General features: G+C 42.6%; 1 protein-coding gene across 6 annotated transcripts in view; it reads left to right on the forward strand.

The window, feature by feature from the left end:
• LOC137434823 (C-Maf-inducing protein) overlaps positions 1-25,158 on the forward strand; it is a 239,688-nt gene that overhangs the window by 26,465 nt on the left and 188,065 nt on the right. For 3 of the 6 annotated variants that reach the window (XM_078785034.1, XM_068127950.2, XM_068127952.2), the window contains exons 2-4: positions 15,064-15,189; positions 15,386-15,436; positions 20,769-20,930. In XM_078785034.1, coding sequence (XP_078641160.1) covers positions 15,064-15,189; positions 15,386-15,436; positions 20,769-20,930 — 339 coding nt within the window. Of the gene's footprint in view, positions 1-15,030; positions 15,190-15,385; positions 15,437-20,768; positions 20,931-25,158 lie in introns of those variants that run through there. The other 3 variants (XM_078785033.1, XM_078785031.1, XM_078785032.1) reach the window with 1 other exon arrangement.

Raw genomic sequence — 25,158 nt, forward strand, 5'->3', positions numbered from 1 at the left:
CAGTGGAAACGCGTTTTCTGGAGTGATGAATCACACTTCACCATCTGGCAGTCCGATGGATGAATCTGGATTTGGCGGATGCCAGGAGAACGCTACCTGCCTGAATGCATAGTGCCAACCGTAAAGTTTGGTGGAGGAGGAATAATGGTCTAGGGCTGTTTTTCATGGTTCGGGCCAAGCCCCTTAGTTCAAGTGAAGGGAAATCTTAACGCTACAGCGTACAATGACATTCTAGACGATTGTGTGCTTCCAACTTTGTGGCAACAGTTATGGGAAGGCCCTTTCCTGTTTCAGCATGATATTGCCCCCGTGCACAAAGCGAAGTTCATAAAGAAATGGTTTGTCAAGATCGGTGTGGAAGAACTTGACTGGCCTGCACAGAGCCCTGACCTCATCCCCATCGAACGCCTTTGGGATGAATTGGAACACCGACTGCGAGCCAGGCCTAATCACCCAACATCAGTGCCCGATCTCACTAATGCTCTTGTGGCTGAATGGAAGCAAATCCCCACATCAATGTTCCAACATCTCGTGGAAAGCCTTCCCAGAAGAGTGGAGGCTGTTATAGCAGCAAAGGTGGGGACCAACTCCATATTAATACCGATGATTTTGGAATGAGATGCTCGACGAGCACATATGGGTGTGATGTTCGGGTGTCCACATACTTTTGGCCATGCAGTGTATGTCTGCTGCCAGTTTCTCCCATGGGTGTTCCAAATGTCATCAACCTTTAGTGTCTCCTTGGTTTGTTTGGCTGCCGTTGCGCTGAATGAAGTCCCGAACATCGGCATTCATTCCAGGCTCGAAGATGCACTCACGAGCCTGTCTTAAACTGCTTTCCATGCCCAGGTGATCTGAATGGAGACACTTCATAAGATCAAGGCAAAGAGACTGTGACACGACGAGGCGTTCACCATGATAAACAAGTCCGTGCTGTGTTGTGAGCTCATCGCGATCGTATGGTCAAATTTCCTCAGACACAGAGCGGATTGTTGCTGGCCATCCATCTCAAATCGTTTGCTGCAGCAGCTGCAATGTTCCATCGTTGCTTGTATGTGCTGCTATATCCTGACTAGTGCTACAGGAGTAAGGAACACAGTTCAGCATGTTGACATCCTTTGGCTTCATTGGCCATGAAGTGCCATGTCCAGATGGCTTCATTGGCAAATAAGCTTTCCTCAAGGTCTGCTGAGCCTGAATTTAAAATGGATTAAACAGAGATTTTTTTGGTCACTGATCGACACAGAATACCCCATAATGTCAAAATTGAATTTTTATGTTTAGAAATTTTAACAAAATACAGACTTGACATTTAATATGGAATATTTTTTTTTTCTTGACTTGGGTTTACTTTCTTAACTCAGTATATCAATCTGATGAGTTTCTTTTACACTTTGGTGATTTATTTGTTAAAAGAACCATGTCACTGATTGTCTGTCGCAGCAAGAAGTCAACAATAGGATTATATCACAGGTGGCGTGGCAAAATGTACGGACAGGTGCATTTGATGATTGGCTTCACAGCCGGTTATACAAGGGTTGTTGCGTTCTGTATTAGTGGAAAACAACTGCTGCACGTCTCCAAAAGTTATTGCCGCTTCCTCTGGAGATGGTCCGTCAACTCGACAATGCTGTTTGTCATGGAGTGGTGGCTTTACGAAATTACGGCATGAAACAGCGTGCTATTGCTCGGCAGTATGGCATCACTCAAGGTCAGGTGTCAAAGATCCTGAAACGAAATGCTCAGAGGGGTGTCCCTAATCCAATACAGAGGCCAAGACGTCCCCGCAGAACCACAAGGAGGGATGATCGCCAGCTGCACCGGTTAGTCTGCAATGGCCGTACCAAGTCAGCTAATCGGCGTAGGGCTGAGTGGCAGCAACTGACAAATGTGCCTGTATCCAGAAGGCTAGTCAACCAACGACTGGTTCAAGCAGGCTATCGTGCCAGGCGTCCCCTGAGAAAGCCACGCCTGACCAGACAACACCGCCTGCGCCGATTGCAGTGGGCCAGAGAGCACCGTCAATGGCAACCAGGACACTGGAATCACGTGATCTTCAGTGACGAGTCTAGATTTCTGGTCTATCGTCAAGATGGCCGCGTCCGAGTGCACAGACAAGTGCATGAAGCCTACAACAAAGATTGTATAGTGCCAAGAGTCCAAGCTGGAGGTGGTGGGGTGACCGTTTGGGCTGCTTTTCATGCAGGGGGCAAAACTGACCTGGTTGTTCTGAATGCAAACCTGAACCAGTTCAAGTACAGGGCCATTCTGGAAGAAACATTGCTTCCATTTGCTCGTGCAGCCTTTCGAGGAAACTTTGTCTTCCAAGATGACAATGCACGGCCTCATCGTGCTCGCATGATCCAACACTTTCTTGTTGACCGTGGTGTAGAGCATATGGAGTGGCCTGCCATGTCCCCGGATATGAATCCGATAGAGAACTTGTGGGCAGAATTAACGCGTCAAATCGACCACTTGGACCAGCAGCCGACCTCTGTGTGTGAATTGCAGCAGGCTATTGTCACTGCATGGCAAGCGATTCCTGTCCAAACCTTGGCAAATCTCATGAACAGCATGCCTCAACGTGTACGTGCTCTCCTGTATGCTTGTGGGGGTTACACGAAGGACTGAACTGTAATTTTACTGTCCGTAATCCGAGTCGTAATTTAACTTTTGTTTTTGTTAAAAAAAATTTGGGCTAATGTGCAAAATAAAGAGATACTTCTGGAAAACGTACAGAAGTTTAACACAGTACTGTCCTGAATTGAGTTCGATATCAGTTTACATCACTTTCAAGGATCAATTTATTTGTTTCGAAATGTCAAATGTGGTTTTTGTTTCTTTTAAAGGTCACATTAACAAAATCTAGAATAATTTCAACATAATTCCAATGAACTTTTGGTTCTAAGACATCTTGAAAAGTAAGTTCACCCCCACAAAAAAAATATTCCATATTAAATGCCAAGTCTGCAATTCAAAATTAAATACAGAAATATGTAATTTATATAAGTATTCAACCCCCTGAGTCAATACTTGGTAGAAGTGCGTTGAACAGCGATTACAGCTTTGAGTCTTCTTGGTTTTGTCTGTATCAGCTTTGCACATCTGGATTTGGGGAGTTTCTCCCATTCGGCCTTGCAGATTTGCTTCAAAGCCAGTCGCCGACTGGGCATCCTCCGTCGTGCGAAGTTCTTCCTAGGCACACCTGAGCTCCTCACCACATACAAGGCTTTCATCCGCAGCTCAATGGAATACTGTTCTCCCCTGTTGGCTGGTGCTCCTGCCTCACACCTAGCTCGGCTTCACGCTGTTGAAACCAAAGCTTTCAGAATCATTGGAATCTCCCGCGATGAAGCTATCTCTGAGGGCCTTTCACTCACTCACCGCAGGCAGGTAGGTGGTCTTTCTGTCTTCTACCGACTCCTCTCCGGCCTTGCTCCCCCAGCTCTCTCTGTGCTCTGTCCCCCAAATATTCCTACAGGTCGCACAATATCTGCCAGCAAGCCTCTGATGGTTAAACTGCCAAAATCTCGACTCTCTGCTCACCTTCACTCCTTCATTCCTCTTTTCTCCCGCCTCTGGAACAAACTCCCACACTCCCTTCAATCCCACTCCTCCCTCCAGGTCTTTAATACAGCTGTTCACCACCATCTCTTATCTTATCCACCACCATCCCCCATCCAAAACCTTGATCTTTTCTACCCCCGCTAATTCACCCCAGATCCACCTTGTTTGAAATTCCAACTTGTTTCCTGGAAGTCCTGGCAGTGTCCATATGTTTTATACCTCTCCCACCGCCCCCTTCCCATGCCCCCCCCCAAAGCCCTCGCCCTCTCTCAGATCTCTCGATGTCTCCATGTCTCTCGGTCCCTGCTCTCAAATGTTGTGTTTGTGTCCTTCCCCCTCTCTCCCCATCTTGTCTACCGCTCCCGATGTTATATGTTTTATGTGTCCGTTTGTCTTTCTGTGTGATTAATGTTCGCTCTTTCACGAGTCTCGATCTTGTATACAAAAAAAAAAAAAAAGCTCTGTCAAGTTGGATGGGGAGCGTCGGTGAGCAGCAATCTTCACGTTTTTCCACAGATTCTCAATGGGATTCAATTCTGGGCATTGGCCGGGCCACTCAAGGACTTTCACATTCTTGTTGTGAAGCCATTCCAGTGTTGCTTTGGCTGTATGCTTGGGGTCATTGTTCTGTTGGAACGTAAATCTTCACCGCAGTCTCAGGTCATTTGCACTCTGAAGCAGATTCTCCTCAAGGATTTGCCTGAATTTGGCTCCATTCATTGTTCCTTCTATCCTTGCAAGTCTCCCAATCCTTCCCGCTGAAAATCATCCCCATAGCATGATGCTGCCACCACTATGCTTCATGGTAGGGATGGTGTTAGATGGGTGATGAGATGTGCTCGGTTTCCACCAGACTTTGCTTTCATTTTGCATCCAGGCCAAGGAGTTCAATTTTCGTCTCATCAGACAACTGAACATTTTGCCTTATGCGCTCAGAATCTTTCATGTGCCTTTTTGCAAACTCCAGGTGTGCTGTCATGTGCCTTTTTCTCATGTGCTTCCATCTGGCCACTCTCCCATAAAGCCTAGATTTGTGAAGTGCTGCAACGACTGTTGGTCTTCTTGTAGGTTCTCCCATGTCAACCAAAGAATTCTGGAGTTTTGTTAGAGTGGTCATTGGATTCTTCGTTACCTCCCTGGCCAAGGTCATTCTTCTCTGCTGCTCAGTTTGGTCGGATGGCCAGCTCTAGGAAGAGTCTTGGTAGTTCTATATTCTTTGCATTACCTTAAGATGGAGCTCACTGTGTTCGTGGGAACTTTCAACACTCTAAAAATTGTTTATACCTTTCCCTCGATTTATCCCTCACAATTCTAGTCGTGGCCACAAATATTGGCACCCTTGCACTTTTTTGAAATAATGCACCATTTCTTCCAGAAAATTTTTGAAATAAAAAATATTTTGGCATCCACATATGTATTTCCTTGGTTTGCAGTTGAACAAAACAAAAGAGCTGAAAAAAATACGAAATCACAGCTTATTCCATCCAGATATCCTAAAATAGCCCGGACAATATTATTGGCACCTTTAAGAAGTTGTTGGAAATAATTATATTTCAAGCAGGTGATTTTCTTTTACTTTGGAATTGAACTCACCTGTGGTGAGTTGCAAGTGCCTGCAATATAAAAATCACTCATTCAACCAGTTTGAATAGAGAAAAGGAGTCATTCTGCTGATTTGTGTCACTGTGTATACCACAACGAGCATGGAGAAAAGAAAGAAAACCAGAGAATTGTCTGAGGAGACCAGACACAAGATAGTAGCCAAGCATGGACAATCTCAAGGCTGCAAGTCCGTCTCCAGAGATGTTGATGTTCCCGTGTCCACCACATGCAATGCTATCAGGAAGTTTAAGGCCCATGGCACTGTAGCCTACCTCCCTGGACGTGGCCGCAAGAGAAAACTTGATCGAAGATTGTAGCGAAGGATTGTTCAAATGGTGGATAAAGCACCTCGATCAACTGACAAACAGATTCAAGCTGACTTTCAGACACAAGATACGACAGTTTCAACTCGCACCATCTGCCGCCATCTCAATGAAAGGGGTTCTTTGGTAGGAGACCCAGGAGGACCCCACTGCTGAGAGAGACTTAAGAAAGCCCGACTGGAGGTTTGCAAAACACACCTGAACAAGCCAAAATCCTTCTGGAAGAATGTCCCGTGGACAGATGTGACCAAATTAGAGCTTTCTGGTAAAGCACATCCTCTCTATTTTTGTAGAAAATAAAATTAAGTCTTCAAAGAAAAGAACACCTTCCCTGCAGTCAAACATAGAGGAGGTTCAGTGATGTTTTGGTGTTGCTGTGCTGACTCTGGCACTGGGTGCCTTGAATGTGTGCATGGCATCATGAAATCAGGAGATTACCAAGACATTTTGGAGCGCAATGTTCAACCCAGTGTCAGAAAGCTGGGTCTCCGTCGAAGGTCATGGGTCTTGCAGCAGGACAATGACCCCAAACACACTTCAAAAAGCACCCAGGAATGGTTCAAGACAACACGCTAAACTGTTCTGAAGTCGCCAGCAATGAGTCCAGATCTAAATCCCATTGAACACCTGTGGGGAGATCTGAAAATAGCAGTTGGAAGAAGGTACCCTTCAAATCTGGGAGAACTGGAGCAGTTTGCACAAGAAGAGTGGGCAAAACTGCCAGTAGAGAGGTGGAGGAAGCTCATTCATGGCTATAGGAAGCCCTTGACTGCAGTTATTTTGTCCAAACGCTGTGCTACCAAATATTAAGTCTGGGGTGTCAATAATTTTGTCAATGCCATTTCTTTATATTTTCTGATTTAAAAGGATATATTAAGTTCTGAATCAAAAACAAAGGCCTGTCATATTAACAGTGAAAAAGATAATTGTAGAGACAAAATACTTTTGTCAATTTCAACTAATTTTAGAGAACATTATGAGTTATTTGAAAAAAGTGCAATGGTGCCAATATTTTTGGCCACAACTGTATCTCGGCATTCTACGGACAGTTCCTTGGATACCACAAATTGTCCCATCCTTGTTCAGGGAATCAAGGATGGTCCCAAAGATAGATGTGCTGGCTTGTACACGCAACTCTCGCGACCTCTCCCTCGCCTTCCTCATCCTCCCCCTCTCTTGTACCCGAAGCCTCCCATCCCTCTTCTTTAATTGTATGGACCTCAAACAACAGGGGCCTTTGCTTAAACCTGACTGATCTCTCCATATATGTTGCGACTGATAAACCACACATAATCTGCTTAACAGAAATTTCCTCCTTCAAGACGTCTCTGATTCCTTAATATCTCTCCCTGGTTACTCCCTCCTCCGGTATGATAGAGCTGAGCCTCGTCCTGGTGGTGGAGTTGCACTCTTTATTTAAAAAACTCTCTTCCTCACTCCCCCTACACTGCCCTCTCCCCCACCACACCCCCAGGAGTACCCCTGTCTACAGCTTTCCCTCCGTTCCAACCTTTTGTTCATATGTGTTCTGTACCGTCCTCCAAACAGTGATGACTCCATTTACATTTCGCTGTCTGACAACATGGACTAACTTCTATCCACTCATCCCAACTCTCTCTTCCTCAAATGTGGCGACTTCAATTGTCATCATGCCAGCTGGCTGGGTGTGGGTACCTCTCGCACCAGCCACGGCACCTCAGCAAAGGACTTCTGTGACTCATTGGGACTGACACAATCTGTCAATTTCCCGACCCAGATCTTAGTCAATGGAGTATCTTCTCTTCTAGAATTGGTTATGACTAACTTCCCTGCAAATGTCTGCTTCTCTTCTTCTGCTCCAACCGTTCATCTGATCATTTCCTTGTTAAAGTGGACATCTCTCTGGGCATTCTCAGAGAGCCTCCTCAGCGCCAACGATTCTGGCATTTCACTCAGGCCCACTGGCATGGTCTTCAACCTGCCACAAAACTTCCAGTCTCGTCTCTCATCTCTATTGTCTCTGACATCAAATCATCCTGGGGAATTTTTCAAAGGAATTTGCTCTCTCTCATGCACAGATTTATCCCATCTCAGCTTCAGTTGTCAAACCCTTCCTCCCGTCCATGGTACCCAGCTGCTCCTGAACTCTGTGTCCTTCTCTCCTGACAAGGTGGAGAAGTGTCTGTCAAACTAGACTCTGACTCTTCAACTGGACCTTTCTACATCAGCCCACATGTCCTAAAATCCTGCTCCTCCACTCTCTTTACCCTCTCTTTTGCTCAAGGTCATCTGCCACCTGCTTGGAATTCAGGCAACATTACCGCTTTACACAAAAAAGGTGCAAAAACAGATCCTTGCAACTACAGACCAATCAGCCTCCTCCCAATCATCAGCAAGGTCATGGAATAAATCATCGTTGGACTCTTCCTACTCTTCTGAGAGGAACAACAAGGACTCTTCCTAGAGCTGGTCGCCCGGCCAAACTGAGCAATCGGGGGAGAAGGGCCTTGGTAATAGAGGTGACCAAGAACCCGATGGTCACTCTGGCTGAGCTCCAGAGATCCTGTGTGGAGATGGGCGTCTCCTCAGTGAAAGACACATGAAAGCCCGCTTGGAGTTTGCAAAAAAGCACCTAAAGGACTCTCAGACTGTGAGAAACAAGATTCTGTGGGCTTTCATGTGTCTTTCACTGAGGAGAGGCTTCCGTCTGGCCACTCTGCCATAAAGTCCAGATCGGTGGAGTGTTGCAGTGATGGTTGTCCTTCTGGAAGTTTCTCCCATCTCCACACAGGATCTCTGGAGCTCAGCCAGAGTGACCATCGGGTTCTTGGTCACCTCTATTACCAAGGCCCTTCTCCCCCGATTGCTCAGTTTGGCCAGGCGGCCAGCTCTAGGAAGAGTCCTGGTTGTTCCAAACTTCTTCCATTTAAGAATTATGGAGGCCACTGTGCTCTTGGGAACTTTCAATGCAGCAGAAATTTTTTGTAGGCTTCCCCAGATCTGTGCCTCGACACAATCCTGTCTCTGAGCTCTGCAGGCAGTTCCTTCGACCTCATGGCTTGGTTTTTGCTCTGATATGCATTGTCAGCTGTGAGACCTTATATAGACAGGTGTGTGCCTTTCCAAATCATGTCCAATCAATTGAATTTACCACAGGTGGACTCCAATGAAGGTGCAGAAACATCTCAAAGATGATCAAGAGAAATGGGAGGCACTTGAGCTAAATTTCAAGTGTCATAGCAAAGGGTCTGAATACTTATGTCAATGTGATATTTCAGTTTTTTCTTTTTAATAAATTTGCAAAACTTTCTAAAATCCTGTTTTCTCTTTGTCATTATGGGGTATTGAGTGTAGATTGATGAGGGAAAAAATGAATTTAAACGATTTCAGCATAAGGCTGCAACATAACGAAATGTGAAAAAGGTGAAGGGGTCTGAATACTTTCTGAATGCACTGCATATGCTATACAGTCATGTGAAAAAGTGAGTACACCCCCATGTAAAGTTTTGACTTTTTCAACATATTTCAACATGCAGCTATTTGATCTTCATTTCAACAATATTGATAGATAAAGGTGATATAATATAACAAATATCAGGAAACATTTACATTTTGTAGTCCATTGTATAATTTAAATAAACATAAATGCCAATTTCACATGTGGAAAAAGTAAGTACACCCCTACATTTATCACTACTTCAAATACCTAGAATTAGAATCAGGTGCACCAGCTCAGGTGCAAATGATTAGAACATCGTTGGAGAGAATCTTGGAGGAACCTGTCTTATTTAAACCTCAGACATTTAGTTTGGTTTGCTCTTTGTTGTTGAAGTGTGCGGCGTCACCATGCCGAGATCAAAAGAGCTCTCTGAGGCCTTCAGAAAGAAGGTTATAGATGCCTACGAGTCTGGGAAGGGATTTAAAAGGATCTCTAAACAATTTGAAATCAATCATTCGACTGTCCGGATGCTCATCTACAAGTGGAGAAGATTCCAAACAACTGCCAACTTGTTCAGGCCAGGCCGCCCCAGCAAGTTCAGCCCGAGAGCAGACCGCAAGATGCTGAAAGAAGTCTCTAAGAACCCCAGAATGTCATCACGGGACCTACAGGTAGCTCTTGCCACTGTTGATGTCAAAGTGCACGAGTCTACCATTAGAAAGAGGCTGCACAAATTTGATCTACATGGGAGGTGTGCCAGGAGGAAACCTTTGCTGTCCAGAAAGAACATCAGGGCAAGACTAAAGTTTGCCAATGAACACCCAGGCAAAGACCAGCACTTCTGGAACAGTGTGCTCTGGACAGATGAGTCAAAGGTAGAGCTATTTGGCCACAGTACCAGAAGACATGTTTGGCGAAAACCAAAGACAGCATTTGACCACAAGAACCTGATACCAAATGTAAAGCATGGTGGTGGAAATATTATGGTTTGGGGCAGCTTTGCTGCATCAGGGCCTGGGCAGCTCACCATCATATAATCCACTATGAATTTTCATTGTACCAGAGGGTGCTTGAGGATAATGTGAGGCCATCTGTCGGAAAGTTGAAGTTCAACCGAAGGTGGACCTTGAAACATGACAACGACCCAAAACATACTAGTAAATCCACCAAGGAATGGCTGAAAAGAAAGAAATGGAGGGTTCTGGAATGGCCAAGTCAAAGCCCGGATCTAAATCCCATCGAGATGTTGTGGGGGGGATTTGAAACGAGCTGTGCATGCAAGAAACCCCTCAAACATCGCACAGCTGAAAGAATTCTGCATGGAGGAGTGGGCAAAAATTTCTCCCAGTCGATGTCAGGGACTGGTAGACAGTTATAAGAAACGTCTACCCCAACCCCAACCTTCCCTTTGTGCGTTATTTGACAGGTTGTTTCTGCCAAAGTGGGCAATACCACCTATTAGGGCCAAGGGTGTACTTACTTTTTCCACATGCGAAATTTGCATTTACGTTTATTTAAATTATACAATGGACTACAAAATGTAAATGTTTCATGATATTTGTTATATTATATCACCTTTATCTATCAATATTGTTGAAATGAAGATCAAATAACTGTATGTTGAAATATGTTGAAAAAGTCAAAATTTTACATGGGGTGTACTTACTTTTTCACGTGACTGTATGTGTTAGCTCGTACACGAGCCTCGACTTTCTACACAAAAAACAAGCCTTTCACTTATGCATCTGCATTCTCGCCTCGATGCTGTTCTCTCGTGAGGAACTTATAATACTGCACAGTCGTATTGGGATAAGGATTACAATGCTTGTCGAATGCCTCCATTACTTGTTCGACACTGGGCCTGTCCCCGTATTCCAGGGACATGGTATTTTATATTTTCCTACCTTGAGTCCCAATGAGGTAATGAACCATCTTCACTTTCTTCTCCTCTGGTAATCCTGCCATGGTGGGATCCAATTATAACTCCATGCTCTCCCTCCACTTCTTTAAAGCACCAGGAAGGCCAGTTGCGTGCATGTCATGAGAACAGGGAGTCAACCAGGAAGGCTCATTTGGGATTTATAGTTGTATATTGGATGGTCTTGTGCGTTATTCTGTTTTTGCCTGTCTCTGTTTGTTTGTCTGGAAGCGCTGCTGCTGGCATGCCACAGACTACTGATGCACCTGTGGGTGTGGTCGCCCTGGATCATGTCGAAGTATCCGCACTGCCAGACAGGCGAGCGACGCGACAATTTGAAAGCAAGGAATTGGAATCAATCGGTGTAAATGGCAACAAGGTTCTTAACTTCTGACACCATGTTTTACACATGCGTAGGACTAATAGGTGACACCTTCAAAGAGCAATCGGATGGATTCAAATCTGTATTCAAATGAAGATTTGCACATTTGGTCATGTAATTAACTGCCAATTATTTTGAGGTCAGCATAGGCCAAAGGCCAACAACTTAGGTGGAACTTGTAAAATCCTCAATTTTCATCTGATTGACTTGAGATTTGAAGAGGACTTGCATATCAGATCACTGAATTCAACCACCAATTATTTTTGAAGTCAAATTTGTTTTTGGGATTTTGCAAGTATCGTACTCCACACGACATTTTTCTGGTTACTTGTGAAAATCGAAGATTTTTCAAGTTTATTGGTTGGTCTTGTGCGTTATTCTGTCTTTGCTTGTCTCTGTTTGTCTGTCTGCCTGTTTGTATATCAATCTACTACAGGTCACAGTTTTAAACCGGTCTTTATGAAACTTCACCAAATGGGAGGGTTGGTCATAAGCAAGAAGCCTATTGATTTTGAGGTCAAAAGGTCAAAAAGGCAATCAAGGCCAAAGGTCAACAACTTTGTCAAATTTCTAAAATGCTCAATTTTCATCCAATTGACTTGAAATCTGAAGAGGATTTGCATATCAAATCACTGAATTCAACCACCAATTTTTTTTGAAGTCATCATAGGCCAAACGGTCAACATAGGCCAAAGGTCAACAACTGAGGTGAAGTTTTTAAAATCCTCAATTTTCATCTGATTGACTTGAAATTTGAACAGGATTTGCATATCCGGTTACTTAATTCAACCACCAACGATTTTTGAGATCAACATAGGCCAAACGTCAACAACGTATTCTCGGGATCTCGCAAGTATCGTGCTGTGCACGACATATTTATTTTTACTTGCAAAATCGAAGATTTTTCAAGTATATTGATCGGTTGCGTTTGTTATTCTGTCTGTTTGTTTGTCACCGGCATGAAACTTCACCAAGTTGTAGGGGTCGTCAAAATCGAGAAGCCTTTTGATTTTGAGGTCAAAGGTCATCTGGAGGTTAAATTTCGAAAATCGCCATTTTTCATCTGATTGACTTGAAAATTGAACAGCATTAGTAGATTGAGTCACTAAATTGGGAAACGAACTATTTTTGAAGTCAAAAGGTCAAAGGTCAACTCAAGGCAAACTTCCAAAATCATCAATTTTCATCCGATTGACTTTAAAATTTAACAGCATTTGCATAGCGCTTCACTGAATTGGGAAACAAACCACTTTTGAGGTCAAAAGGTCAAAGGTCAACTCTAAGTCAAACTTCTAAAATCATCAATTTTCATCTGAAAAATCGTCACTTTTCATCCTATTGACCTGAGCTTTGATCAAGATCGTCAATTTTAATCTTGATGAAATGGACAATTTGCCGAATCAAGGGCAACGTTTTTGCGGTATGGGGGTGGATTTTGCAAGTATCGTGCTCTGCACGACATCTTCTTGTTTGTTTGTTTGTCTGTGAACAGGATATCTCGAAAAGTTGTGGACGGATTTGGACGAAATTTGATGGAGAGGTTGGGTATGTGACATGGACGAAATGATTAGATGTTGGTGGAGATCCGGATACAGATACTATCAATTTAAGTGATTCTTCATTCCACGAAAAACTATATACATACAGTCATGTGAAAAAGTAAGTACACCCCATGTAAAGTTTTGACTTTTTCAACATATTTCAACATACAGTTATTTGATCTTCATTTCAACAATGTTGATGGATAAAGGTGATATAATATAACAAATATCATGAAACATTTACATTTTGAAGTCCATTGTATAATTTAAATAAACATAAATGCAAATTTCGCATGTGGAAAAAGTAAGTACACCCCTACATTTATCACGACTTCAAATACCTAAAATTAGAACCAGGTGCACCAGCTCAGGTGCAAATGATAAGAACATCGTTAGAGAGGATCTTGGAGGAACCTGTCTTATTTAAACCTCAGACATTTAGTTTGGTTTGCTCTTTGTTGTTGAAGTGTGTGGCGTCACCATGCCTAGATCAAAAGGGCTCTCTGAGGCCTTCAGAAAGAAGGTTATAGATGCCTACGAGTCTGGGAAGGGATTTAAAAAGATCTCCAAACAATTTGAAATCAATCATTCGACTGTCCGGAAGATCATCTACAAGTGGAGAAGATTCCAAACAACGGCCAACTTGTTCAGGCCAGGCCGCCCCAGCAAGTTCAGCCCGAGAGCAGACCGCAAGATGTTGAAAGAAGTCTCTAAGAATCCAGAATGTCAACACGGGACCAACAGGTAGCTCTTGCCACCGTTGATGTCAAAGTGCACGAGTCTACCATTAGAAAGAGGCTGCACAAATTTGATCTACATGGGAGGTGTGCCAGGAGGAAACCTTTGCTATCCAGAAAGAACATCAGGGCAAGACTAAAGTTTGCCAATGAACACCGAGGCAAAGACCAGCACTTCTGGAACAATGTGCTCTGGACAGATGAGTCAAAGGTAGAGCTATTTGGCCACAGTACCAGAAGACGTGTTTGGCGAAAACCAAAGACAGCATTTGACCACAAGAACCTGAGACCAACTGTAAAGCATGGTGGTGGAAATATTATGGTTTGGGGCAGCTTTGCTGCATCAGGGCCTGGGCAGCTCACCATCATGTAATCCACTATGAATTCTTCATTGTACCAGAGGGTGCTTGAGGATAATGTGAGGCCATCTGTCGGAAAGTTGAAGCTCAACCGAAGGTGGACCTTGCAACATTACAATGACCCTAAACATACCAGTAAATCCACCAAGGAATGGCTGAAAAGAAAGAAATGGAGGGTTCTGGAATGGCCAAGTCAAAGCCCGGATCTAAATCCCATCGAGATGTTGTGGGGGGGTGGGGGGGGTGGGGGAGGTGGGGGGGTTGAAACGAGCTGTGCATGCAAAAAACCCCTCAAACATCGCACAGCTGAAAGAATTCTGCATGGAGGAGTGGGAAAAAATTTCTCCCAGTCGATGTCAGAGACAGGTAAACAGTTATAAGAAACGCCCACTTGAGGTTGTTTCTGCCAAAGGGGGCAATACCACCTATTGGAGCCAAGGGTGTACTTACTTTTTCCACACGCGAAATTTGCATTTATGTTTATTTAAATTATACAATGGACTACAAAATGTAAATGTTTCATGATATTTGTTATATTATATCACCTTTATCTATCAATATTGTTTAAATGAAGATCAAATAGCTGTATGTTGAAATATGTTGAAAAAGTCGAAACTTTACACGGGGTGTAGTTACGTTTTCACGTGACTGTATGTATATATATATAACACGATATCTCAAAAAGTTGTAAATGGATTCGGATGAAACGTGGGTGGACAGATTGGGTGTGCGACAAGGAAGATTCGATTTTGGTGGAGATGCTAATACGGATCTGGATACGAGAATTTTTTAATTTCTTATTTGATTCTTCACCATTGAGTGACCAAAAACGATATATAGCATGGTATTTAAAAAAGTTGTGGACGACTTGTGATAAAACTAGGTGGATGAGCTGGGTATGTGACAAGAACAAGCCGATTAGATTTTGGTTCATGTGTGAATCCAGATCCGGCCTATCAGTGGGATACAAAACCTATACTGTTCAGCCTGGCAGAGGTCTACGCTCTACTGAGTGCGATTCTAGTTGATGATGAACCGCTTCTGAAAAACGCAATAAAACAAACAAAACATTCATTTGTAAAAGATGTTTTAAACTTTTTTTCATTCAAAATTTACTTTGGAATCAGAACTCCTGCTCTGGATGATATTAAATGTCCTGATCTCTTGTGCCGGTCCTTTGTACATCCTTCCCTTGTCCATGACGTTGTCCGAGCAGCCCTGTGGGTACCTTTCAAATCCAATCCAATACAGTGATATGGAAGATGTGCAGATACTCACATGGGAGGGGGCACCAAAATACTGCGTACGCCTATGTGTGCCACGCGGGACCGTACTGCTGCAGGTAGGCATGGTTGATCTTACTCTGACTGCAGAAACATCGTTAAAACGTACGGCATCATTTGGCTGGGCCCTCTTCTTTGCATGCTAATGCTGTGACCTTAACCCTTGTGTGGACCGTAACCTGTATGAGCTAGCTGACTAAGTCATGTGTCTTTGGTCTGCGGTGCCTCATTTATTCGTGTGCCCACCAACCACAGGCAGTTAACAACCATTTGAAAGAGCAGTGGTTCCACTCTGTGCAATGGATGGTAAGTGATATGACCTTTAATACTTCCTTTTTCATATATACACAAAGAATTAAGTTAAGCACCCCCCCCGTTTTTTTACAACCTCGCACATTACAAGTTTGTTGTCGTCAAAACAGTGTAATATACCCATGATATTGCTATATTTTCTGGAGAAGTGATATTATGGTCACATAAAAACATAACAATCATGCCGTTTTCAATATTTTATTCTGAATAATTTAAGGTGAAAATTTTTGGGAATTTTAGGCATATTTTCACCTCAATTTAAGTATGGAGCTATAGGTCCATCACGGACAGTGTGGATGACGTTTATGTTTTCTAACGTACAGTCATTGTTCTGAGAAGACCTCTAGCGATCTTTGCGTCAATAACGTGTGTAGGACCCACGTGATCGGATCACTGACTCAACCCTACGTCTCATAGACCCTGTAAGCCGTCGTATGCGTTGCTGTGGCAGGTTGTTCCATTCCCGATGTAATGCACGTTCCAATTCATCCAGATTGGCTATTGGAGGGACCATCTTCGCAATTTGTCGTCCCAACATGTCCCAAACGTGCTCGAGGGGGTTCAGGTTCAGGACAGGATTAGGGGGTGCTTAACTTAATTCTTTGTGTGGGGGTGCTTAACTTAATTCTTTGTGTATAGATCATTTGCTTTGGGAATGTGTGAATGTTTTCTGAATGAATGAAAGCCACACTTGACAATTTCTGGGTGGAAATGGACCGAATGGATGACAGGTTTAAACATTAACTCAACAGATGTTATATGTTTATTTATGCAGTTATTTTGACATTTCCACACTGACCACAAATATCCCTTATTTAATGATTTTAACACTGGGACCTCCTGAGCCAATTTGCACTCACCTTGTTGGAGCAAAAGGTTCTTTCTGACACAGAGGGAAACCCTGGCAAAGTCACAAGAATATTTTTAAATGAATGAATGAAATTTAAATGATGTAGTGAATAAAGAGGAAAGAAGAGAGCGTGAGAGGAAAGAGAGAAATTTCTGGGTGGAAAAGAGAGAAGAGAGAAGAAAGAGAGAAGGGGAGGAAACACTGAAATCAGCGAGTAGGAGGCTTGGTTTAGGAAGGGTTAATATGGAGGAATAAAGATCATGGGTTAGGATGGGGGATGACATGAGGTGGTCGTGCATTGCCTGCTTGAAGCCCTGCATGGAAGAGTGCGAAAGAACGGCCTCCGCAAGGTGGTTCCATATACGAAAGAAGCGGGGAATAAAAGAGGCGAACAGTCAGCTTTGATTTTAATGAAAACGGGGAATTTGAAGGAGGTGGGATTGGGGTGAATTAGCGGGGGTAGAAAAGATCAAGGTTTTGAATGGGGAAAGATAAGAGATGGTGGTGAACAGCTGTTTTGAAGACCTGGACGGAGGAGAGGGATTGAAGACAGTGTGAGAGTTTGTTCCAGGGGCGGGAGAAAAGAGGAATGAAAGAGTGAAGGTGAATAGAGAGTCTTGATTTTGGGAAGTTCACCAGAAAAGGGTTGCTGGCAGATCTTGTGTGACCTGCAGGAATATTTGGGGGACAGAGCCCAGAGAGAGCAGGGGGACCAAATGCCAGAGGGGAGTCGGTAGAAGACAGAAAGACCACCAACCTGCCTGCGGTGATTGAGTGAAAGGCCCTCAGAATCAGTTTCATCGCGGGAGATTCCAATGATTCTGAAAGCTTTGGTTTCAACCACGTGAAGCCGAGCTAGGTGTGAGGCAGGAGCAGCAGCCCAGAGGGCAGAACAGTATTCCATTGAGCTGCAGATGAAAGCCTTGTATGTGGTGAGGAGCTCAGGTGTGCCAAGGAAGGACTTCGTACGACGGAGGATGCCCAGTCGGCCACTGGCTTTGGAGGACAGATTGGAAATGTGGTTTTCCCATGAAAGATCATGGCAGATAGTGAGACCCAAGAGCTTGAGTGACAGAACTTCCTGGAGAGGATTATTCAGAAAGTAGATGGGAGGGTTTTCCAGACAGTGTTTTCGGAGATACATAGTGAGAGTGTGAGATTTTTAGGATTGAAAGACATGTTCCACTTGTTTGACCAGTTTATGATTTTGTCCAGGTCTGCAGAGAGTTAAGAGGCTGCTGCCTGCCAATTTGAGGGTTGAGATATGGAGCGGCAGAGAGTGGATTCATCAGCAAAAAGATAGAGAGAATTTTATAGAGAGTCGGAGAGATCATTGATGAAGACAAGAAAAAGCACAGTGCCTTGAGGAACTCCAGCCTGGACAGGAAGAGTCGATGAGAGCATTCTATTCATGGCCAACCGTTGACTACAACAGGTGAGGAAGTCCACCAGCCATGAGTGGAGATTTCCATGGATACCATAAGAGGAGAGTAAGAGGATAGTTTAGTGAGGAGGCCGGGGTGCCAAACCTTATCGAGGGCACGAGATATAGCAAGTGAGACAGCTCTGATTTCCTGTTTGGCGTTGAGGACTTCCATCCAGCAGAAGCAGCATGTCCAAAGTAGAGTGACCTGGTCTGAATCCAAGTAGATGATCCGAGATCAAGACATTGGAGAAGAGGAAGGATTTAAGCGGACTTTGTCACTTGATGTTGATGAATTGGCCTGAGACAGTTGTTGAATTGGCCTGAGATGTGCATCAGACATTTCTCAAAATCCATTTCCCACTTGAACACATTTGAGGGGAGGGTTTGCTGGGGTACCGGCACACACGGCCTGCTTGTCACAAGGACATCATATCATCAGAATAAGTCTGAAGACTGATGTCTAATGAGACACAACCAGCAGGCGTTGTTGCTTATATATCCCGACATGCATTCCACTTGGAAAATCAAACTCTACAACAGCTGATATTGGAGATGGTAAAGTGATTGTAGCTTTAGCTTGTGAAACTAATCTCCTCATTCTATACGAGTATCTTAAAATTGAATGCCATCTTGATTGAAAACGTTTCATGACAACGTTCTAACAATGGATAAACTAGAACGGGCACTCGGTAGAGCGCATACCTTCGCCGCAGCTACTGTTCTGTACTTGGCATGGGAGTGTAGGGAACAGAACAGTGAACAGTTTGGTGCTGATTTCATGCAAATCGGATAAGAATTGACCGAGTTATGACAAAAAACGCACATTTTGCAAGGTCGTGACCCCCCTGACCTTTGACCCCCAACCGCTAACAAGGGTAATGTCTTCACTGGGTCATGTCGTATATCACAAGATCGGGCATTGAATTCTGAACATTTTGGCATTAGTTGCATGCCAATTGGATAAAAATTGACCGCGCTATGGTAAAAATAAGATTTTGACCTTTTCGTGACCTTGACCTTGACCTTTGACCCGATTGCTCCCAAAATCTAATCAAATGTGTCCCGTATAATAACCAATCATCCCACCAAATTTCATGCAATTCGGTTGAATACTTTTTGAGTTATGCGAATAACATACACACACACACACACACAGACATACAAATAAATACACAGCGATCAAAACATAACCTTCCGCTTTTGCGAAGGTAACAAGCAAAATGGAGGAGCTTTTCAACAGAACTGTGGTAAAGGATCAGTGAGATCTTCACAGTTTCTTCAACTTGCTGTAAAATATCAGGTTATGGATGTGCTCATGTCAAAGGTCACCAAATAGCACGACATTTTGCAGAGGAGTCCACCTGTAGGTGCTGGGTGCAGTGATGGAGGTTGCCATGGTGATGATGAGGTTGTCATGGTGATGGGTTAAAAATAGCTTGTGGTTCGCCACAGCAGATTAGTGGTTATAACAAGATTTGATTTGTATTCACACCACTTCGCCTGTGCTTGGCTCGGCGTTATGACGTTTTTCTCATTCAAATGAAGCCAGCTACCCACACAGCATTCCATTACCTACCTCAGTTCGATGCCCTGCAGTCATCCCCACTGACCTTACATAACGACTACGCCTAGATCGCATAGTGGGAAACAAAGCTGTGTACATGAAAGTACTACCTACACACCGAAGTACACACACACACACACACACACACACACACACACACACACACACACACACACACACACACACACACACACACACACACACACACACACACACACACACACACACTTAATTGTACAGTATCGGTTGTTCCTAAACTTAAATATAAATTCAACTTTATTTAAATTGTAAACCTCAAACATAGTTTCTCCACCTAAAGCAAGAACGTTAACCCGTAAGCAACTGACTAGTTTCCCGACTGCATGGATCATCAGCTGGGCACCGTTCCTCCTCGAGGTTTCAATCCTTTCAGCCCAGGAGCTCTCCAAACGGCGGATCCACAACCTCGATCATGGATCCACATCAATAGATGGTACATCAGTAGATCCACAACCTCAGTTGTGTCCAGGCAGTCAGTCAACCCATCAATGCAACATCACTTATTCCAACTTTACTTGAAATAGGATTTATATAGGATGCACATCCACCACCAGTACACACATCCACCACCAGGATGCACATCCACCACCAGTACGCACATCCACCACCAGTACGCACATCCACCACCAGTACGCACATCCACCACCAGTACGCACATCCACCACCAGTACGCACATCCACCACCAGTACGCACACCCACCACCAGTGCGCACATCCACCACCAGTACCCACATCCACCACCAGTACGCACACCCACCACCAGTGCGCACACCCACCACCAGTGCGCACATCCACCACCAGTACACACATCCACCACCAGTACACACATCCACCACCAGTACACACATCCACCACCAGTACACACATCCACCACCAGTGCGCACATCCACCACCAGTACGCACATCCACCACCAGTACACACATCCACCACCAGTACACACATCCACCACCAGTACACACATCCACCACCAGTGCGCACATCCACCACCAGTGCGCACACCCACCACCAGTGCGCACATCCACCACCAGTACGCACATCCACCACCAGTACACACATCCACCACCAGTACACACATCCACCACCAGTACACACATCCACCACCAGTACGCACATCCACCACCAGTACACACATCCACCACCATTATACACATCCACCACCATTACACACATCCACCACCATTACACACATCCACCACCAGTACGCACATCCACCACCAGGATGCACATCCACCACCAGTACGCACATCCACCACCAGGACGCACATCCACCACCAGGACGCACATCCACCACCAGGACGCACATCCACCACCAGGATGCACATCCACCACCAGGACGCACATCCACCACCAGTACGCACATCCACCACCAGTACACACATGATTATGCAGTTTTGTTTCCTTTGTCTCCTCGGCCTCCGTCCCTCATCCCACTTTGTGCTCCCCTAGCGCCGGATGTCCGAATACCGTGGCTTGTTCTCGGGCACCTGTTCATATCCAGACGTGCTGTGCAAAGTGCAGGCGCTGGTTAAGGTGACGCTCACGGCCTCGCTGCATGACGATGCCATTAATCACACGCCACTTACCATCATCTCCAATCTACTGCTCAAGGTTTGTTTGTTCTCTTCCCAAGTGTACCTTGCTCACACGTCCACATCAGGTGTTGTTCAGTTGCCTTGTGAATGTACCTTGATCAGGGTTCCATATCAAGTGACGTCAGTAAAGAAGTACGTGTGTGTGCTTGTCTGTATGTGCATATTGTATATACTCGTGGGGTATGCTTACACGGTACATATACGGAACACACACACACACACTGGTGGGGTATGCTCACACATTGTAAGCAATAACGAACCGTGTTTCATACGTACGTCCATAATAAATAGAAGCTTTATGATTGTGGGCAAGTATCACTGACATCCTGTTAGATATCGATTGAGGTTTTTATTTCACAGTTTCAGTTATAGAAATTACAATTTTCAAATGCTAGATATCGATTGAGGTTTTTATTTCACAGTTTAGAGTTGTATAAATTACAATTTTCAAATGCTAGATATCGATTGAGGTTTTTATTTCACAGTTTACACTTATATAAATTACAATTTTCAAATGCTTGATATCGATTGAGGTTTTTATTTCACAGTTTACACTTATATAAATTACAATTTTCAAATGCTTGATATCGATTGAGGTTTTTATTTCACAGTTTCAGTTATAGAAATTACAATTTTCAAATGCTAGATATCGATTGAGGTTTTTATTTCACAGTTTACACTTATATAAATTACAATTTTCAAATGCTTGATATCGATTGAGGTTTTTATTTCACAGTTTCAGTTATATAAATTACAATTTTCAAATGCTAGATATCGATTGAGGTTTTTATTTCACAGTTTCAGTTATAGAAATTACAATTTTCAAATGCTAGATATCGATTGAGGTTTTTATTTCACAGTTTACACTTGTAGAAATTACAATTTTCAAATGCTAGATATCGATTGAGGTTTTTATTTCACAGTTTACATTTGTAGAAATTACAATTTTCAAATGCTAGATATCGATTGAGGTTATTATTTCACAGTTTCAGTTATAGAAATTACAATTTTCAAATGCTAGATATCGATTGAGGTTTTTATTTCACAGTTTCAGTTATAGAAATTACAATTTTCAAATGCTAGATATCGATTGAGGTTTTTATTTCACAGTTTACACTTGTAGAAATTACAATTTTCAAATGCTAGATATCGATTGAGGTTTTTATTTCACAGTTTACACTTGTAGAAATTACAATTTTCAAATGCTAGATATCGATTGAGGTTTTTATTTCACAGTTTCAGTTATAGAAATTACAATTTTCAAATGCTTGATATCGATTGAGGTTTTTATTTCACAGTTTAGAGTTATATAAATTACAATTTTCAAATGCTAGATATCGATTGAGGTTTTTATTTCACATTTTCAGTTATAGAAATTACAATTTTCAAATGCGAGATATCGATTGAGGTTTTTATTTCACAGTTTAGAGTTGTATAAATTACAATTTTCAAATGCCAGATATCGATTGAGGTTTTTATTTCACAGTTTAGAGTTATATAAATTACAATTTTCAAATGCCAGATATCGATTGAGGTTTTTATTTCACAGTTTACACTTGTAGAAATTACAATTTTCAATTGCTTGATATCGATTGAGGTTTTTATTTCAGAATTTCAGTTATAGAAATTACAATTTTCAAATGCGAGATATCGATTGAGGTTTTTATTTCACAGTTTAGAGATATAAATTACAATTTTCAAATGCTAGATATCGATTGAGGTTTTTATTTCACAGTTTAGAGTTGTATAAATTACAATTTTCAAATGCGAGGTATCGATTGAGGTTTTTATTTCACAGTTTCAGTTATATAAATTACAATTTTCAAATGCTAGATATCGATTGAGGTTTTTATTTCACAGTTTACACTTGTAGAAATTACAATTTTCAAATGCCAGATATCGATTGAGGTTTTTATTTCACAGTTTAGAGTTATATAAATTACAATTTTCAAATGCTCGATATCGATTGAGGTTTTTATTTCACAGTTTCAGTTATATAAATTACAATTTTCAAATGCCAGATATCGATTGAGGTTTTTATTTCACCGTTTAGGGTTATATAAATTACAATTTTCAAATGCCAGATATCGATTGAGGTTTTTATTTCACAGTTTAGAGTTATATAAATTACAATTTTCAAATGCTTGATATTGATTGAGGTTTTTATTTCACAGTTTAGAGTTATATAAATTACAATTTTCAAATGCCAGATATCGATTGAGGTTTTTATTTCACAGTTTAGAGTTATATAAATTACAATTTTCAAATGCTTGATATCGATTGAGGTTTTTATTTCACAGTTTATAGTTATATAAATTACAATTTTCAAATGCTTGATATCGATTGAGGTTTTTATTTCACAGTTTCAGTTATATAAATTACAATTTTCAAATGCTTGATATCGATTGAGGTTTTTATTTCACAGTTTAGAGTTATATAAATTACAATTGTCAAATGCCAGATATCGATTAAGGTTTTTATTTCACAGTTTAGAGTTATATAAATTACAATTTTCAAATGCCAGATATCGATTGAGCTTTTTATTTCACAGTTTAGAGTTATATAAATTACAATTTTCAAATGCTAGATATCGATTGAGGTTTTTATTTCACAGTTTAGAGTTATATAAATTACAATTTTCAAATGCTTGATATCGATTGAGGTTTTTATTTCACAGTTTAGAGTTATATAAATTACAATTTTCAAATGCTAGATATCAATTGAGGTTTTTATTTCACAGTGTACACTTGTAAAAATTACAATTTTCAAATGCTAGATGTCAATTGAGGTTTTTATTTAAAAGTTTACACTTACAATATAAATTACAATTTTCAAATGCGAGATATCGATTGAGGTTTTTAGTTCACAGTTTACACTTACAATATAAATTTCAATTTTCAAATGCTAGATATCGATTAAGGTTTGTTTACAGTTCTAGAAATTACAATTTTCAAATGCTAGATGTCAATTGAGGTTTTTATTTCATAGTTTGCAGTTATAGAAATTACATTTTTTAAATGCTCGATATAAATTGAGGTTTTTATTTAACAGTTTACAGTTATAGAAATTACAATTTTCAAATGCTGTTTTTTGCGAGCAAAAGGTGTCGGTACCTCTCTCACCAGCCATGGCTCCTCAGCAAAGGACTTCTGCGACTCACTAGGACTGACACAATCTGTCAATATCATTATCCCGACCCGGATCTCAGTCAACAGAGCATCTGCTCTTCTAGACTTGGTTATGACGAACTTCCCTGCAAATGTCTGCTGTTCTTCTTCTGCTCAAATCGGCTCATCTGATCATGTGCTTGTTAAAGTGGACATCTCTCTGACCATTCTCAGAGAGCCTCCTCAGCGTCGACGAGTCTGGCATTTCACTCAGGCCAACTGGCACGGTCTTCAAGCAGCCATCAATCATCTGGACTGGTCTCCCATCTATACTGCCTCTGACATCAACTCATCCTGGGATTTCTTCCAAAGTAAATTGCTCTCTCTCATGCACAGATTTATCCCATCTCGTCTTCAGTTGTCATACCCTTCCTCCCGTCCATGGTACATGGAATCTTGTGGTGAGGCAGTTGCCCAGAAACAACTTGCCTTCACCTCCTGGAAAGCAAATCCAACGGAAGGAAATCTCATTTCCTTTCACAAAGCCCGAAACAAGAGTGTGTCCACCCTCAGGAGAGCCAGGAAACAATATCTCCACTCTCAAGACCGAACTCTCAAACCTGTCTCCCGCTTCCAAATCCTGGTGGCGTCTGGTCAAATATGTTTCTGGTGTTTGTTCCCCTTTGTTTCTGGTGCACCAAGTGGTCGCATGCTGTGTGGTCCGGTAGGCCATCAACACAAACATGATGTGCTCGTCCCAATCCTTCTGGTGCTCGGAGGTGAAGAGGGCCAACTGCGTTAGCAGGGTACGGTTAAACCTCTCCATCATCCCATCCGATTGGGACCTAAGAGGAGTCGTTTGTATCTTATTAATTTGGAGGAGCTCGCACACCAACTGCAGGATCTCGGATTCAAAGTCCCGGCCCTGGTCAGTGTGCAGCTTCCTTGGTACACCAAACCGGGAGAAGAATCCTTCAACTAGAACTTGAGATACCAGCCGGGCTTCCTGGTTGGACAATGGGTAGGCTTCTGGCCACTTTGTGAAGTAGTCCATTGCCACCATGATGTACCGGTTCCCTCGGCGGGTGGCTGGCAGGGGCCCAACCACATATACTGCCACCCGCTCAAGTGGCACTC

The sequence above is a fragment of the Myxine glutinosa genome, chromosome 9 (assembly GCF_964187855.1).
Source record: "Myxine glutinosa chromosome 9, kmMyxGlut1.1, whole genome shotgun sequence".
Lineage (NCBI taxonomy): Eukaryota > Metazoa > Chordata > Myxini > Myxiniformes > Myxinidae > Myxine > Myxine glutinosa.